Source organism: Phragmites australis, chromosome 5, assembly GCF_958298935.1.
Source record: "Phragmites australis chromosome 5, lpPhrAust1.1, whole genome shotgun sequence".
In the NCBI taxonomy this organism is placed as follows: Eukaryota; Viridiplantae; Streptophyta; class Magnoliopsida; order Poales; family Poaceae; genus Phragmites; species Phragmites australis.
This window is the reverse complement of record NC_084925.1, coordinates 38,518,502-38,537,291: the sequence shown is the minus strand read 5'-3', so window position 1 is coordinate 38,537,291 and position 18,790 is coordinate 38,518,502. Positions and strand designations below refer to the sequence as shown.

Genomic DNA, 18,790 nt, shown 5'->3' with positions numbered 1-18,790 from the left:
CTTTACAAATGAAAATACCTACCAAGTTGACGCTCGAAGGCGCATCGCAACCTCGTCCAGAGGACTTTGAGCCAGAGACCACCTTACCTCCCTACTTGTGAAGAGAGACGAGGCAGAGGCAAAGATGCTCATCACCTTCGGATGAAAGTGCGAAGTTGTACGGGGTCAGGGCTTCTAGGGTCAAGCCTCGCTCCAAAGGAGCGGAGGTGGACACCTCGAAAGGTCCAGTGCCCTCAACCCTGACCACGACTGCTAAAACCTGGTCCGTGGCCACAACCCATGACGATGATGCCCTGACCATTGGCGCACCACCTCCGCCCCCTGGGGGAATCACCGGGACTCCGACCGAAGCCAATACCTCTAAAGCGGGGGCCATAGAAGGGCCTGTACCAACGGTCTCTACAAACAAGAAGGTAAAAGTCAAGACCACTGCTGTAGGTGCATCCCACGAAGAAAAAGAGAGAAGGAAGAGGAAGAATTGCGGACTCACCCATAACAACAGTCAAGGTGGCCTTCGGACCCATCACATCCTCATCATCGATGGGGGAAGGATCCCCCAGGGTCTAAGGTCATCAAGGGAGGCCTAACACCATCCTCCACCGGAGTTGATGATGGTCGGGTTCGGACATGCCGAATTCCCCTAGAGGCCCCCGCCTCTGGACTGGGCCTCGTCTTCGGACACGCCGTCTCTGGCCCTAGAGTCATAGCCGAGCCTCTAGCGCTTTGCCCTTTCCAACTCCGTCCCGGACAATCCAGCCGCCGAATTGGTGCATGAGCCCACCGAGACAATGTGAATTCGGGCCAGGAGCGGAGTCGTCCTAATCGCGGAGCCCGTAACACCCATGCTTTCTAGCTCCCTAAGGCTCTGCAGAATCGTGCCACACTGGGGCTGCCAAACCAATGTGCGAGCATATCTAGTTGTGACGCTCCTAGCTCCTTACGAGTTCCATGCGCTGCTCCCACTCGACAAAGAAAGGCTGACCGAGGAATTTGTCTACGACTTCGATGGCTTCGTCTAACGTCTGACACCATTCTGAAATAAAAGGGTGTCTCACGTCTTCTAGTTAAAGTTGAATAATGGGAAGGACTCACCAGAGTCAATGTCGGGTCCGGAGTATGTGTTCAGATTGTCTTCGCCGTCCTCACTTGATTTGAAGACGCAGTTCCAACCCGCTTAGAGGGGTCTGATGCGCAGCATTGTGAATCCCTTTGCGAGGTCACGCATGCTCATTCGTCGTGCCACCCGTCGGAGGAGCTCCACCTTCAAGGTCATCCGGGCCTCGGGCATCTCCACTATTGAGGTCTAGATGTACCTGATATCTCGGTTGGTAGAGTGAATAGGGGACCTGGAACCTACATCGCAGTAGAACCACCTCTTCGACCACCCGATGTACCATTGCTTATTGATGGCCTCTGCCTGCATAGTTCACTCAAAGATGGCCAGGCAGACAATGACGTTCACCCATAGCTTGGGGACCTCCACAAAATAATGCTGAAGCACCTCCTCGAGGAGCGGCACCACTGGGAACCCAAGCCTAGCATCGAGGAAGGCTTTGAAGACCACGGTTTCGTGGCCCCATGGTGCGAGGGTAGTCTCCCCTCGCGGAACGCGCGCAACCGATCTAAAGGGAATCTTCCCCTTCACAACTAGCCGATCGAGCTCGACCTCAAGGATGGTTGATGCGCCCAGCCTACCAGTCTAAAGAGGGTATTTCCTACTGGTGCGGCGTAGCTCTACACCCAGCGCCGGACTGGGTATCAATAGAAGTTTTTCCGTCGCTCAGGATTCTGCTGACCCCTGGGCATCAGCGATTTCACCTATGCCACTGCCATCAGTGGCTGCGGCCAACATGGCAGCTTGGTCGGCCGACGACGCGTGGGCCCTTGGTGGTGAGCCCACTCCACTACGGATGTCAGAGCGAGCCATGGCCTCCTAAGAAGCAGCGCAGAGAGCTTATCTACTAGGAGCCTGTGAAGGTTGGGGTTGGTGGGTACAGCGTAAGAACTCGAGTCGCAAAAATAGAGGTGCTAGATGAGAATGACGCTTGTTTAAAACCTCCACCTTATAGATTAGGGAATGGGCTGTTACCTCCTCATGACAGTGTGCATGTCCTGTCTCTTCTCACCGTAATCATGGGGAGGCGGAACTGCTCTCCACAACGCTCCAATACCAAGGCATTACTCGTCTCCCAATACCGACCGAACATGCGTAATTACATCACCCACTGCACACTATATTTAATGATCCCCTCGTAGGTAATGTTGGGTATTCAGCCTACACCCTTGACCAATATTCCAACATTCGGCATCATCGGAAGACTGTTGAGATCCTGTAACAATAGGGCCAAGGATAGCCGGAGGTCCTGCTCCGGATACCGCGGGGATAGCCGCACCCCTAGCCATCCTCACGAGAGGCTACTGTTGGGGGAATTGCCATTAAGCATCCAAACGTCCCTTCGCCCTAGAAGTCCGGACCCGAAGACCGCCAGGCTCCAACCCCCTCCGAGGACAAGGGCTCTAAGGTGGTCCCGAAGGCCGTGTCTCTGGAGACCTGGAGCCTTCTAAGCCTTCGAAAAGATCAAGCAGGAGGGCTTGTAAACCGCCCCCACGTGCAGTGAGGTAACCAACATTTAATGCTGGTGCAGTGGGGGCCGCCTGACATCATGGTGCAGGTGATGGCCGTCTGACACCATGCCACAAGTGGTGGCCGCCTGATACTATGGCGCAAGTGGTTGACGCCTGACATGCTGGTACAGTGCGGCGTTGAAATAGACGACCCGTCACTAGAACAACCGTCTTACCAGTCATATGGATAATTACTGGGCTAGCCCGCTCTTTGGTTGTACAGTATAAAACATATAACTTTGCCTGCCTTCTATAGTTCTATGAGCACGTTTGTATATTCATAGTCTAAATATCAGTATAAATACAGACCCTTGGCCATCAAGCTAAAGGGAAAAACAAAGATTGTCCAGACAACTTTAGTGTCTCCTTATTCTCTCTACATCTCCTTAAAACTTGAGCCATTCGTGTGATTTGATTCTCATCACACTTTAATTGAGTTTCTTTCACCAACACCAAGTTTCCCTTTTTCTCCCTAAGGAAAAATTAAAGGAGTTTTTTAAGAGGAAAAGTTAAGGAGTTGGTCATGTGCTATTTATCTGTTAACACAATATGGGGCGAGCCCATGCCAGGGGCCGGGCCAGGACCAGGCCGAGTGTGTACCCACGCAATACCCAACCCAGGTCCTCAGCCCAATCTTCCATCCTCCCGACGCGCCCTGCGACTCTGGCTCCCGACGCCCGTCCGCCCGTCGCATCGCTTCGATGCCCCCCCTCGCAGTCGACTGCGACTCGCCTCCTCCTCCCCGTTCCCCATTCGCCCTGAAGGCCTAAACCCTAGCCTCTCTCTCTCCGGGCCCCGGCCGCCGGTCCGCCCTCTCCCCCGCAGGACGCCGGCCGGTGCCTCCTGCCGCCGCCGCCGCCAGCGCCTCCCTCCCGCGGCTGCGCGGCCACCAGCGCCCTGTGCCCCCCCACCCCCCCAATCGTGAAGGCGACGCCGTCTGCCAGTCTGTACGAGTCGCAGCGCCGCCGGACGGCGCCCACCAGTGCGGCAGTGCCTGCTGCCTCCGGTCTCCCGGCTCCCAGATCCCGCCGCGGCACCCGCAGGTTTGTACTTTGACTGTGGTATAGTTTAATTGCAATCTACTGGGACTCCTAGTCTGTCACCCTTGCTCCATTTATGCAACCGTAACTGCCGGACGCCACTGGCGTGGAGTGGAGATCCGATCCATCCAAACTTGAACTGATTCCTTTTTTGGTGGTTAGGATGCCTAGCTTTCTTGGACGGACTGCTCGTCTTGTTCTGCATAATCTGCATCCCTTTATTTGTTGTGAGCCTTGAAATCCAAATATCATTAATTTTTTCTCGCCAACCCATCCAGTTTGCTGCGTGTATAGGTGGTTTGCTTGTTTTCCGAGCTTTTCGAGGGGTTCAAGTGAACCTCCATGCCTCATGCAAAGTTAGCCGCTGATTGTGGTCCTCTGGGGCTCCTGCTTTTGCTATGGGTCTGCGCTGCTCTGCCCAGGTGGTTTTAGCATTTTAGGTGGGGTTTGCGTTGTGGGGTTTGGAGGCTTGTGATGGTCGGTTTTTGAGGTCAGATGTGTGAAATTGATGAGATTTTCTTTTGTGAAGTAATGTAGCATGGGTTTGTAGTTCGAACAGTTGGAATGTGGCTACCCTCCATGATCGTAGGACTAACATGATGTCAGTACCTTTGACTAGTGCTGTGCTTGGGGTATTTTTTTTCATGTGTCAGAACTTTGCAGCTACTGTGGCAAACATTTTTCTGTGTGCTTCAAAATGGGCTATGTGGTGCGGATTTTTGTAGTGGTACTGTGCCTGTTGCCAGTGGCTGGCTGGCTGCAGTATATTTTTATGATATGCATTCTTGTCTTTGCCAGGCTGTAGGAGCTCAATGCATGATTCATTACCCCTGTTAGTGATATGAGACGTGGATATTGCATTGTGGCTCCGTCTATTGGTCTTGAGTGTTAGTTGAGTTCTGTAACCAAGCTGTGAAATAGTATTTGATCAAATGATGCAACTTTACTATTTGATTGAATAGCTGCGAAATAAATTTTAGTATAACTAGGACAAATGTCACCGTTATACATAGGCACATAGCTGTGAGATGTCTTTTAACTGTTTCCATGATTGAAATATTAGAATTAGGCTTCACAAGCTTGTGTCTGATCAAGCAGTTATAGGTCGAAGTAGGACAAGCTGTTTGGTTCCAGTTTATGACGGCAGCATTCTGCTTTCATGTGTATCAATGCATCACCATTTTCTTTTCTCTTTATTTTGGCTAACTGGAGTCTCTGTCTTCATTATTTTGTGAATTAGAATGCCAAATAGCTACAGTTTTGAGTTATTTTTGGTGCCTACACTAAAAATGTGATATGCTTTGGCTTTTCTCCGCCCATTGTTCACCACTAGAATTCCTCTATGTTAGCTGTTAACCCCCTTGAAAAAAACTCACCGCAAAGGATGGAATGGGGAGTGTGAAAAGCCAAAATTTTGTAACCACTGTAATAATAAGATTTGTAGGAGGTTCAAAACGCTCATAATTCATGCCAGCATGGCTTGGAGATCTGCTTTCACCTTTCGTTCTTCCACCGCAGCAATGAAAACCATCATACTGCATCATCTGTCTTTCGCCACATTGGCAGCAACTTTTGTTGGTTCACTGACTTTTTCTAATGTTTTAAGTTATGTCAGCTCTTTTTCATGATTATTCAATAAAGAATTGCTAGGCTTCCTCAGGTACTAATTCAGTGACAATTACTGCCCAGTTGTTATGCCAGTCCCAGTTTGCTGCATATGCCCTGAGATATGAGATAGTCCCGTGCAAGGGATAGGAAAGATGGCATCAAAAGGTCCCCGGTCAAAGCTAGATCACGAGACAAGAGCTAGACGTCAGAAGGTTAGCTTGCAGATTTGACATTTCATGATCCTATTGCACCATTTCTATTCATCTTCCTCACCGATTTACTTGGCATATTATACTTGCATACTGCCATTTTTTGAACGTGTCATCCCTCATAGTTGGAGAGGAAAATAAAGGATAAAGTGTTGTTCTTTTGAACATTTTTTCTGTTATTGTTGAATATCAGTATAATATATACTCCATTTTCACTCTGTTTTTATTACATTATCTGAAGATGCTATCTCGTTGGTGCAGGCTCTTGAAGCTCCAAGAGAGCCTCGAAGGCCAAAAGTTCATTGGGACCATGTCCTTGCTGAGATGGTCTGGCTGGCAAAGGTTGCTTGCTATTACTATGATTGGCAAATTTCAATTCCTCTTTCTCGTTGAGGAAAATCACATGAATTTACCACAAAACTGTAATTATTCTGTTCTTTTGGTTTGCTTAACTTTGTATATGTTGCAGGAATTTGATTCTGAGAGAAAATGGAAGTTGTCCATGGCTAAAAAGATTGCTCAAAGAGCCAATAAGAGCATAGTTGACCAAGCAACAAAGGGCGAGAGAAAGCAGAAGGTTTGACTTGTCTGTATGATATAGCTCATTTATGAAATATAGATATTGTTTTTCCAAAATGCTGCTGGGTGAACATATAGTGCCCTAGTAGTCTCAAAAATTGAATATGCAGATAATTAATCAGCATTCAGATAATTCTCAGTTTGATGATTTTTCTTCTACAGGAGGAGGAACATAGAATGAGAAAAGTAGCCCTTAATATTTCTAAGGATGTGAAGAAGTTTTGGATCAAAATAGAAAAGCTGGCAAGTTCAAATTTATCTTTTAATATTATATTGTTTTTGCTTACTGTGACACTTGCTTTAGTATGTCCCTTTCCCAAGAAATTAAACTATATTGTTTTGGTTTGGGGAAAGCAGGTTGTCTATAAGCATCAACTGGAGCTTGAGGAAAGGAAGAAAAAGGCCCTTGATAAGCAACTTGATTTCCTATTAGGTCAGACTGAAAGGTACTACAATCCAATATCGGCTGATTTCATTATTGTTAATCTGACCTGTATCATTTTTAATTTAGTTCCTAGCTTGTATATTAACGTTCTGTCCTTTCGTATGATCTTCACCAGGTATTCAACAATGTTGGCTGAAAACCTTGTGGACATGCCCTATCCCCAAAAACTAGAAAACGTAACTTTGCAAACAAATCAATCATCACATATGGAGGAAGTAGCAGAAGAGAACATAAATGCATCAACTCCTGATGATCTTGGTCAGCTTAATGATACATTTTGCATGTCAACATCTTATATTCCTGTTCTTGGTTTTAATAATTTCTTTTTGCAGATAACATGGAATTGGATGATGATTATGAGAGCTCCTTGGATGAAGAGCCAGTAAGCCATTTTAGTTCCCTGGTTCAGTTTTTATTTCGTTTACAACAATTTTAAGGAATACTATAGATCGAGGTACATTATCATTTTTTTTTTGTGAATGTTAGAAACATCTTTGTTTTGGGGGTATTACCAGCCATATTTTCATTTATTTTTCTGTTTTGTGTTACTATTTTTGATATCGCACTGTTACATGGCAGTTAAGAGATTTCTGTTGATTAATTATTGCTCAGAACAGCAAAAAATTATAAAAGATCTTAACATAATTTAAACTCAAGTCTTATTTGTAAGCTGCAGAGCAATATAAGAATGACATATTTGTTTTCTTTGTGGGACTGTTTTCAGTATTTTGTAATATATGAATCATACTGGTATGTGTGAATGCTGCAGGAAGATGATGAGCGCACAATTGATGAGGATGAAGCTCAGATCACGGAAGCTGAGCGCAATGAAGAATTAGCTGCTTTACAGGCAGAAGCTGACCTACCACTGGATGAAATACTAAAGATGTACACAGAAACCAAAGGTGATCTCCAACAGTGATACTCTTTTATCCATTTTCATTTATATATAGGAACAATGCTATGCTACTTGGCACCCAATTGATAATTTGATCAGTTCAATATTTCTCAGTTAGCAGGGAAAGCAGTCCAGATGTCAAAGACAATTTAAGTAACTTAGATTCGAAGAATTTTATTGTAGGTGAGATAATGCAGATACCTTCATGGCATTAGGAACTAGGAAGCTGATTTACTGCAGACTCCTTGATGGCTTTTCTTATGATTGATGTGGATTATTTGTTTTTGCCTTTCAGATTATTCAAACCAGGCTAATGGCTGTGATCATGAATCTGCTCACTCTTCAAGTGACGAAGGCAATTCTTCTGAGGAAGTGGACGATGGTCATTCTTATGCTGAGTTTGTGAAGAAGAATCATGTACACTTGCTTTCTGTGTCCTTTTTGTGTGCCTTGTGTTGGGGTTATTCTTTTTCTTATTGGGGGATGAAACCATATTCATAAAATGTTCTCTAATGGTGCCGCCAAACTTTCGTACTTGCAGGGAAAAAGTAATGGAAATATCTCGTCTGTCGATGAGCAGGCATGTTCTTATCATCTGTGTTGTTGTATAGTTTTTCCCCCTTTATTGTAATGTTGTTTATTTTTCTCCCAATCACTGCCTGATGGAGAACTCTCCAGTAATAGTTCTGATGGGAAAACAGGAACAAATTGTTGTTTTGAGACCTAGTTCCCTGAGTGGTCATGGGTGCAGGAAGGATGTTAACAGTAGCTTTCCGTGGAATACCCCCTTCTTTTGATAGTATCAGCACAACTACACTTTTTACATAGACCAAGATCAAGGAGGTATCGAATCGAGTAAACAACACCCTTATTTCATGAAATACTTCAGCTATTCAACTTCCTTTGACAGCTTTAACAAAGCATGGGAAAGAGCGGAAAAGAAATGCAATAATCACCTTCTTGATTCCTGAATGGGCACATTATTAAGCTGCAATTCTCAATAGAATATATATATATATATATATATATATGTTTATGCACTTATACGTTGTGAAATGGAGGAGAGTAATTGGCGATATTAGGGAGTTTATAATATTTTTGAAGAAATCAATTCATCAATGTCAATGTTTACTTAAATGCTCAAATATGTTTCCAGTGATTGTGCTTAGGGTTTGGCATATTCAGTTTTGGGTTCTTGATGCCATGTAATGCTAGATCAAATGGTCTGTTGTTTTAATAAACCTAGGCCAAAAAGACTGTTGCTTTTTTGTACTATTTGTGTATTGTGTGGTGGTTTGGTTAATATATTAAATTATCAACAAATAATAACTTAGATATTCTTTTTTTTCAGGAGGATGAAGATTATGTTGTTGCTGATGAGGGAAAGGTAGCATCGCCATAGTCATCTTGTTTCCTCATCAGTTTCTTGTTTCACGTATAGTTTTGCAATTTACATTCTACTATTTGGATGGGAGTTTAAGTTTATACTTGAAAATTGGAAAACTACAGTCGCCCATTTGTTGATTTGTCATGTACATTAAGTCCTCCCTCTTCCTCTTGATTCTGCATATTTGATTATCTTTTTGATAGGATGACGAAGCAACTTTATCTGAAGAGGAAGAGTTGGCAAAGAAAGAAGACCCTGATCATCTGGAAGAGGTGATTTCACACATCAATAATTGTTCAATTGCTTGCATGATCATGCTGAAATGCTCTAGTTCTGTTTTGATTGCGACAAGTGTAAACTTGACTGCACAGCAGCTCTTAAAAAGTTGATTCATTAGCATTGTTATCTTGTGCAGCTATGTAAGGTTAATTATTTCCTTTTCAGAAGTTTCCCTGATTAATTTTGTTCCTAGATGGCTTTCTGGGTATATCGTGAGATTAAATTAGTGAAAATCTCTTTTTGTCTGCCTGCTAACACCTTGGGTCACACAAACTTGTTTTGCATTGGATTAACATGTTCAAAGAAACTTTTGGTCACACAAGCTTGTTGTAGGATGAATACCACATGAAAATAGTGGCTTTATTTAACAAAACATTACAAAAGTGCCTGTCATAAGCTTGAGAGTGGATCTGATTTTATCTTGTGGATTAATCAGTGAGTGTATTAGAGATTTGACTATTGGGGACTGTTTAGGAAAAATATCCTTAGATACTGTAAAGCTAGTGGCCTTTCATACCTTTTTGTTTTGTCTAAACCAGCAAGTTCTCTCTCTCCCTCTCACACACACTGAGTCTGGCAAACTGGCGTCTACCCATAAACCCTAACTCTTAAGGGTTTGTGATTTGACTGGTGAACTGTACTGGCCAATTGAACGAGAGGCTATACCACTAACAGTGAAGGATGTGATGTGTATATTCAAACCAAGAGATCGCAGACAAGAGATTTTTCATTAATAAAACCATACATAAAGTCCAAAGTGGGACAATAATAGTCTATGTAGAGGGGTCAGCATTGCCCCAGTATAAATTGTATGTAGTTATAAGTCCATGTTGTGATTAAGGGTTAGAGGTTGGAATAGGATTATCCCATGGTATAACGATATCTAGTTTCACAGTCACATATTTCCTGCAAAACTTCTGCTAACTGTGGATTGGTGTCTCATTTCCTTGTAATGCAGATTAAGTTACTGCAGAAGGAGAGCGAGATCCCACTAGAAGAACTTCTTGCGAGGTACCAAAAGGTATTGTTTTATTTTCTGTTTGCTTTCTTGAAACAATTTACTGTGATCCATTTGTAATACCTTCTTTTTATATTTAGGATGGCTATGCAGATCATGGTACAACAGAGTTGGAGAATTCACCCAGTATTGTTGAAGAGGTCAATACTGACATGTCTGTGGATGATCAATCCGCAAACATTCTGAATGTGAACAGTGATACATATGAGGATCACCAATCCATGGATGCGCTGGAATCTGAGCATAATGTGAGTACTAATGCTCTAGAATCAGAAACAGCATCAGAGCCTTGTGTGCAAGAATTTTTTTTGGAAGAGAATAAGCTCACTGATGTTAAGACAGTCAATGGAGATAAGAGTGATGGTGTAATTGCTGATGCTGCGGCTGCTGCAAGGTCAGCACAACCAACTGGTAACACCTTCTTGACAACAAAAGTGCGCACAAAGTTCCCCTTCCTTCTTAAGCATTCTCTTCGTGAATACCAGCATATAGGGTTGGATTGGTTGGTTGCTATGTATGAGAAGAGGCTTAATGGAATTCTAGCAGATGAGATGGGCTTAGGGAAGACAATCATGACTATCTCCTTGCTGGCACACCTTGCATGTGATAAGGGGATATGGGGTCCACATCTTATCGTTGTGCCGACCAGTGTTATGCTAAATTGGGAGACTGAATTTCTCAAGTGGTGTCCTGCTTTTAAAATACTGACTTATTTTGGAAGTGCAAAGGAGAGAAAGCAGAAACGTCAGGGCTGGATGAAAGCAAATTACTTCCATGTATGCATCACAACATATAGGCTTGTTGTTCAGGACTCTAAAGTATTTAAGCGAAAAAAATGGAAGTATCTAATTCTTGATGAGGCTCATCTGATAAAGAACTGGAAATCACAGAGATGGCAGACTTTGCTTAATTTTAATTCAAAGCGACGGATTCTTTTGACTGGAACTCCTTTGCAAAACGACCTGATGGAACTTTGGTCTCTCATGCACTTTTTGATGCCTCATGTATTTCAGTCTCACCAAGAGTTCAAGGATTGGTTCTGCAATCCTATTTCAGGAATGGTGGACGGCCAAGATAAAGTTAACAAAGAAATTATAGATCGATTGCACAATGTCCTTCGTCCATTTATACTGCGTCGACTGAAACGGGATGTTGAGAAACAGTTGCCAAAGAAGCACGAGCATATCATATATTGCCGACTCTCTAGAAGACAAAGAAACTTATACGAAGATTTTATTGCTAGCTCAGAGACACAAGCAACACTTGCAGGTGGGAATTATTTTGGGATGATTAGTATCATTATGCAACTTAGAAAGGTTTGTAACCATCCAGATCTTTTTGAAGGTCGCCCAATAATAAGCTCGTTTGACATGGCAGGGATTAACATGCAGCTCAGCTATTCTGTTTGCATGCTCCTTGATAAGAGTCTATTTTCTCAGGTTGACTTATCTCATATGAATTTTGTGTTTACTCAAAATGAATATAGCATGACTTCCTGGGAAGTTGACGAGGTCGTTGAGGCTTTTTCTCCAAGCATCACTTCCGTGTGCTCTGGTCCGGAGATTTTTTGCTCTAATAAGGATCATCAGGCAAGTAATGTAACAAATATTTTTGAAGATATTCAGAAAGCTCTACGGGAGGAGAGAATAAAAGAATCCAGAGAAAGGGCAGCTTCCATTGCATGGTGGAATAGGGTGCGGTGCCAAAAGAGGCCTGTCTATGGCACAAACATGAGAAAGGTTTTGACTGTAAAGCATCCTGTATTGGATGTTCTTGAGAAGAGGAACAACCCTTTCTGCCACATGGATTTTTCATCAAACCTTGCAGATCTTGTTCTTCCATCTGTGGAACGCTTTCAGAAAATGCTTGATATCGTTGAATCATTTACATTTGCTATTCCTGCTGCACGAGCTCCTACCCCTGTTTGCTGGTGCAGCAAAGGGAAGTCTCCTGTTTTTGTTGAACCGGCATATAGAGAAACATGCATGAATGAGTTTTCTCCCATTCTCTCTCCTATACGACCTGCGATTGTTCGTCGTCAAGTCTACTTTCCTGACAGGCGTTTGATCCAGTTTGATTGTGGGAAGTTGCAGAAACTTGCTATTCTGCTGAGGCGTTTGAAGCCAGAAGGGCACAGAGCCTTGATATTTACTCAGATGACTAAGATGCTTGACGTCTTGGAAGAGTTCATAAATTTATATGGATATACATATTTACGGTTAGATGGTTCTACCCCGCCAGAAGAGAGGCAGACTCTAATGCAGAGGTTCAATACTAATCCAAAGTTTTTCCTTTTCATTTTGTCAACCCGTAGTGGTGGTGTGGGAATCAACCTAGTAGGTGCGGACACTGTCATCTTCTATGACAGTGACTGGAACCCTGCAATGGACCAACAAGCGCAAGACAGATGTCATAGGATTGGTCAAACTCGTGAAGTTCACATATATAGACTCATTAGTGAAAGCACTATAGAGGAGAATATTCTCAAGAAAGCAAATCAGAAACGAGCTCTTGATGATCTAGTGATACAGCGCGGTAGCTACAATACAGAATTCTTCAAGAAACTTGATCCCATGGAATTCTTTTCTGGGCATACGTCTTTTCATATAGAAGAACAGCAGAAGGACTGCTCTATGGCTGCTGGATCTTCAAATGATGTGAGTCTGGCACTGTCAAATGCAGATGTTGAAGCAGCTATTAGACAAGCAGAGGATGAAGCTGACTATATGGCTCTCAAGAAGCTGGAGCAGGAAGAAGCTGTCGACAATCAAGAGTTCAGTGAGGAGGTTGCTGGAAGACTAGAGGATGATGAGTTTGTAAATGAGGAGGATGTAAAACCCGACGAACATTTTAACGAGGAACATAAATACAACTCTTCTGATGTCGATAAGGATAAGAATATCGCTTTGCCTATCAATCAATTAGATGAAGAAAAGGCTCTTACATTGGCTGGTGGTGACGAAGATATCGACATGCTCGCTGATGTGAAACAGATGGCTGCAGCAGCTGCTGCAGCTGGACAAGCAAGTTCGTCTTTCGAAAATCAGCTCCGGCCTATTGATAGATACGCAATGCGTTTTATGCAACTCTGGGATCCAGTAATCGACAAAGCTGCTGTAAATCATCAGGTAAATATTGAAGAAGAAGAATGGGAGCTTGATCGTATTGAAAAACTCAAAGAGGATTTAGAAGCAGAAATTGATGAAGACCAGGAACCACTTTCTTATGAATGTAAGTAATTTTATGTCAATGCTAACTTACTCTTTGCTACTTGGAATAATTTGTTTAGTGTCACACTAGCATTTTCTGCATTTTAGCTGGAGCTAGTGTTCTCCTCAATGTATATATCCTTCCATTATGTTTTAGTATATTGACATCATCTTGATTGCAGCATGGGATGTTGATTTTGCTACTACTGCCTATCGCCAACATGTTGAGGCTCTGACTCAAAAGCAGGTTATTTATGACCTGTATTCTTATGTATGTTTCTTGACACAGCCAGATAGTCTGACATGGTGTAAATACCTGCAGTTGTTGGAAGAACAGGAAAGACAAGCTCGTGAAGCGGAAAAAGAGTTAGAGGAAAAGAATGATAATATGAGGTAGTGAATGGGAATTTGTGCTTCTAAAACATGCGCAGTTCTAGTTCTGAATATATAGAAGTACAGACTTTTGTGCTGTTTTGTACATCAAGTCTATGGTTCCTCTGTTGCACTAAACTTATTTTGCATCAACTTGCAGAATTAGCATGTTATATATCCACCTTTTATTTCCAGTTGATGTTGTTTTGGCTGTTGTCTTTTTGTTTAGGCTTTAGCTGCCCTTAGATACACTTTTAACTATTTCATTTCATTATCACTTTTCAGCATTCACCACAGAAAGTCAAAAAAGAACAAAAAGAAGACAGGAAAGTTTAAGTCCCTGAAAAAGGGGCGTTTGTCATCTGAGTCAGAGGTCATACTGGAGGAAACGTCTGTAGATACAATGAGCATTGATGACAATGCACCCTCACCTGAGGTTATAAGTGATGAATCGCTACACCATTATTCTAACAAGCGTAAGAAGATAATGTCTGCGACCGAGGAGCAAAACAGCGACAGCAGAAGTTTGAAGAAGCTCAAGAAAGCCCCTAAATCAAATTGTATCTCGGAAGCCTTGTCACCTAAGCACTTGCTTGCAGGCAAGCAGCTTAAGTTGAAGGAGGAGCTCAATGATTCTGACCCAAAATCAGCAACTAGAATTAAGAGTGATGGCAGAATTTCCGTCCCTTGCATGCCAGTAAAACGTATCATTTTAATCAAGCCCGAGAGACTGAAAAAGAAGGGACTATGGTCTCGAGATTGTGCTCCAGACTCATGGACATCTGAGGAAGATGCAGTTCTTTGTGCAACTGTACATGAGTATGGTCCTCTTTGGGAGCTGTCCAGTGATTTTCTTCATTCCTTACCAGGCGGGGCATTTTATAAGGGAAGATATCATCATCCTGTGCATTGCTGTGAGAGATACCGAGAACTATTCTGCAAACATGCCATGTCGGCAACAGATAATTCAAACAATGAAAAGGTTCCTTCTGGAACTGGAAAGGCTATACTGCGAATATCTGAGGTGAGTTGGAATTTTGTTCTTCCTGGATATTGGACAAATTTGTGAAACCATGGTATTGGACTAATTTTCATCATGAAAAATCTTTTTAATGTGCACATTTTTACTAGGATTATCTTTATTCTGTTTTGTTACAATAATTCTGAAATCATGCAAGTGAACATCCCAGAGACCGTACAGATTATCGAGAAACCCTCAGTTGAAGTAAATTGAAGTTTTCTGCTCTAGCTCCTAAACTGGCCAATTTGTAAGTAAAATATGGCGTAGGATCTATGATTACTAGTAATGGTAACTGTTAAGCACCAACAACTGTGCTATTTATGGGGTTTGAATTGTTTATATGGCCAATTATCTAGCCTTCTTAGCTCGAATCCAAGTAAATAGGCAGAGGCATGTGTTTACGTGTGCCTTGCTCGATCCAGGTGTTAGCCTGCTAAAGTGCATTTTTAGCGTGCTTTTAGCCGCGATGATTCCCAAGAATGGTACCTTTCGATATTTGGTATCAATGCTACAAAAGGATGGTGATATTGATGAAGATATTAGTCATAGAATCCAAGCCGGATGGATGGAATGCGCCAAGCTTCTAGCATCCTCTGTGACAAGAGGGTGCTACAAAAGCTGAAAGGTAAGTTCTACAGGACGACGATTTGACCCGTGATGTTGTATGACGCTAAATGTTGACCAACTAAAGGGCAACACGTCCAACAATTAAGTTTAATATAGATGCGTATGTTGTGATGAATTTGTGACCATACAAGAAAGGATCCGATCTGAAATAGCGATATACGTGATAGGGTAGGGATAGCGCCGATTGAAGAAAAACTTGTTCAACATCGGTTGAAATGGTTTGGATATATCCAACGGAGGTCTCTAGAGTCACCTGTGAATAACGGGATATTGAGGCGTGCTGATAATGTGGAGAGGCAAGGGTCGATCAGACCTAACATGTGAGTAGTCTATAAAGAGAGACTTGAAGGAATGGAATATCTCTAAAGAACTATTCACGGATAGAAGCGCATGGACGTTAGCAATCTACGTGCTAGTACTACAACTTATGCATCAGTCTCTTTGTACCGTTATTACTTTTTTTTACTATTACTAGTACATTTATTATCATTATTTTTTTCACATTATCTTTTTAGTTGGATCTTGTGGGTTTCATTTCTAGCCTACCCCAACTTGCTTGGGACAAAGGCTATTGTTGTTTTAGCCACGATGAACTGCTCACATCAAACTTATTTGTTTGTGCAAATTGATGATTTATTATGTCTTCTCTTTCAGGATCAAACTCAGATGTTGGTGAATGTGACCAGTGGACTTCCTAACAATGAATTACTTCTCCAGAAACACTTTATGGCCGTACTTTCATCTGTTTGGAGATCAAAATGTTGCCGTGATTCCCAGTGTGTTATGAGTACTTACTCTAGTGCACTCCATATGGTTTCTCCTGCTAAGAAGCCTGGTGGTGAGAACTGGTCCATGACAAACTTTAGACCAAGCTTCAATCTAATTAGGACAGCCCTTACAGATGCTCATGTTCAATGTACACAAATGGTGATTGCACCACCAACGAGAAACCAGGAATACCGTCGGAACTATTTGGAGTTAGAGTTGGATTTCCTGACAGATCGACATGGTTATGAGGAAGACTTCCCGTCTATAGTAAATGTGTCCATACTAGAACCAGAACCACTTAAACAGGCTGTGGAACCAGTGGAACAATCATTACTGTCTGCACTTTCTTGTAGACAAGCAGAGAACCGACTCAGGTCAGTGCTTATACAAGCCTTCATGCTTTGCTGTTATGATGGTGGTCACCATTATTACCCTTCTTCTGGATTATTATAAAATATTTATACTTTGAATCCCTTGAATCTTCCTAATATTTAGGCAACCTCTGGTACACGAACTAATATTAGTGCATCATTTACGTTCTTCTATGCAGGATAGCATCAGAAGCTTGTTTCGAAGGTGAAGGTTCTCATTGGGCATCATCAGCTTTCCACATATATGATGCTGCTCGGCACAAATCTGGTCCAAAGTCCACAGGAAAGCACAAAGCAGCATCAGAATCTGGAAGACTTCCCAAATCTAAAATCCAGAAGATTACTGAACCACATCAGGAAGGGCCAATTGGCATGAAGAATTTTCTCCGGGCGCCTGGTCAACTATTGCAAAGTACAGCTGAGTTTCACATTAGCGAGTCCCTATCTGACTTTGGTATCAGTGATTCTGAATTCACCTACTCTGAGGATCTCTCTCAAGAGGCTGACCTCCTTGAGTTCCTCCCATACCAGGATGACCCTGATTTCCTTCCTGGTATTGAGTTAGAACCTCTTTCAGATTTGACAGACATTGGATGAAAATGAATGAACAAGTTGTTCCGGGTGCTCCTATCAAGAGAAGATTGTCTCTGGGAGGAGGATACAGATTGAGTTGCTCAGCCATGCATAGATGTGTTGCAAGCTTGATCAAGGTTGGCTAGGGCAAAGCTGTTGGCTTGGTGAGGTCAGGTTGATCTGACAAGCTTGGATGATGGGTTTGCACTAATGGAGGCATTGGGTAATTTCCATACATGTATGTATATTGGTAGTTTAGAATTCTAGGATGTAGAGATGTGTCTCCCTCATTTATGTTTGAGGGGAGATTTTGTAACTCGATCACATGGAATTTTTGTTTAGCAGGTACCAACAGAGAAGGGGAAAGAGGCCCTCAGCATCACCCATTCGTTGCTGTTTTTCATATTTTGATCATTCGCTGTGTGAGGGTTGTTTGGCTACCTTTGGCACTGGAAACATCTCAGATGTCAAGTTGGTTGCATCCCGGTATCAGGAATTTAGGATGGGGTGCCAATATAGCTTCAAAAGAATGATCAGAGTCAATTACAGTTTATGGGAAGCACTATCTGGTTAAGAAATCAATGCTTGGGATCAATATCTCGTCAGGATTGGTGTTCCTGTTTTACTTGAGGAACACACAGTTTCTTGTTTGATTGTGATCCTGGAGGCATTTTTTTGGATTCAAGGGCTTCGTCCATGGGAAGGAGTGTGACCCACAGGTACGTGTTGTATGTAAAAAAATCAAAGTAGCAATAGCCTTCAGTTTGTTGTTTGAATACGCTGGCTTATATGTTATGCCTGTCAATAGCCTTCAGTTTGTTGTTTGAGGCGAGGGGTAGGGGACAACTGCGGACTGCTGCAGTTCTAGAGATTAATGTTAGCGTCTCCATAATGATTTGGCAAGTCGCTGTTCCGTCACCGCTAGCAGCGCCGAGATCAACTAATGGTTTATTATCTTGCTCAAACACGATTTGGAGGCTCCCTGTATTCAGTCTTCAGCTCGGGATCTGCAAGATGACTGATTTGACCTATGCATCCAGCTTGGGAGGGGTCCGCTTTGCTGAAATATCAATTCTTTATGCTTTCACGGTATGTTCCGCAACAGATTTAGCAGCTGCCATGAGTTCGTCTGTTCTTGTAAAGCCCCAATTGTCCTGATCCGTCAGGTTGCAAGGCACGAGAATTTTATGTAAGCATGATCTACGCCTGAATACGGTAAACCAAATTTACGCCGAGAAACCATGGCCTGTTTGGTCTGCAAGCATTTTACGTTTTCAAAATAGTTTCGCAACAACTATAGCAGCGGTAGACCAGCTTACGTAAGCCTCGGCTGTTTTGATCCATCGAAGTGCTAGAATATTTTGCAACTGCGACCAACTAACTCCAAATCACCAAATCATTATGGAGTGAGATGTTGCCAATCGTAGCTAGTTCCGAATTTCCGATGAGAGTGAGATGTTGAGGTGCTCCAGCGACCTTCTGGCCTGGGAAAACCAAAAGTCTCCTGGCAGGAAAGGTAACTCCATGAGAGGGTATGGACATACCGGCTATCTCGGGTCTATTTCTTTTACCTAACACTTATTCATCACCGAATCTCAACGCAAATGAAGATAAGCTTGGAATTTTCCGTTCCCCCTCCTGGCCTTTGCAACTAGGCAGCGAACGAGTCTATTGGATAAGATCATAAGACAGACTCCGGTTAAAACCCCACTTCCCTCCATTGTCCTGTCTGACCTCTCCCAACACATCCATGCCTGCCAC

At 42.9% G+C, this 18,790-nt stretch overlaps 1 protein-coding gene across 6 annotated transcripts; it reads left to right on the top strand.

Moving 5' to 3' along the window:
* The first annotated feature begins 3,284 nt into the window (after positions 1-3,284).
* LOC133919543 (protein PHOTOPERIOD-INDEPENDENT EARLY FLOWERING 1-like) lies at positions 3,285-18,290 on the top strand. Of its 6 annotated transcripts, none has more exons than XM_062363965.1 (22): positions 3,285-3,668; positions 5,367-5,485; positions 5,744-5,824; positions 5,952-6,059; positions 6,224-6,304; positions 6,419-6,507; positions 6,622-6,764; positions 6,839-6,888; positions 7,276-7,411; positions 7,504-7,587; positions 7,700-7,821; positions 7,946-7,984; positions 8,756-8,791; positions 8,995-9,063; positions 10,029-10,091; positions 10,169-13,319; positions 13,480-13,544; positions 13,620-13,690; positions 13,955-14,693; positions 15,972-16,459; positions 16,636-17,267; positions 17,375-18,290. In XM_062363965.1, the coding sequence occupies exons 2-21, from the start codon at positions 5,426-5,428 to the stop codon at positions 17,051-17,053; spliced, it is 6,093 nt and encodes a 2,030-aa protein (XP_062219949.1). In that variant the 5' UTR covers positions 3,285-3,668; positions 5,367-5,425; the 3' UTR covers positions 17,054-17,267; positions 17,375-18,290. The 6 variants fall into 6 exon arrangements, with proteins under 6 accessions (XP_062219949.1, XP_062219947.1, XP_062219948.1 ...); XM_062363963.1 differs by having other exon boundaries at positions 5,355-5,485; positions 16,636-17,252; XM_062363964.1 differs by having other exon boundaries at positions 5,355-5,485; positions 16,636-17,252; positions 17,372-18,290.
* The last annotated feature ends 500 nt before the right edge of the window (positions 18,291-18,790 follow it).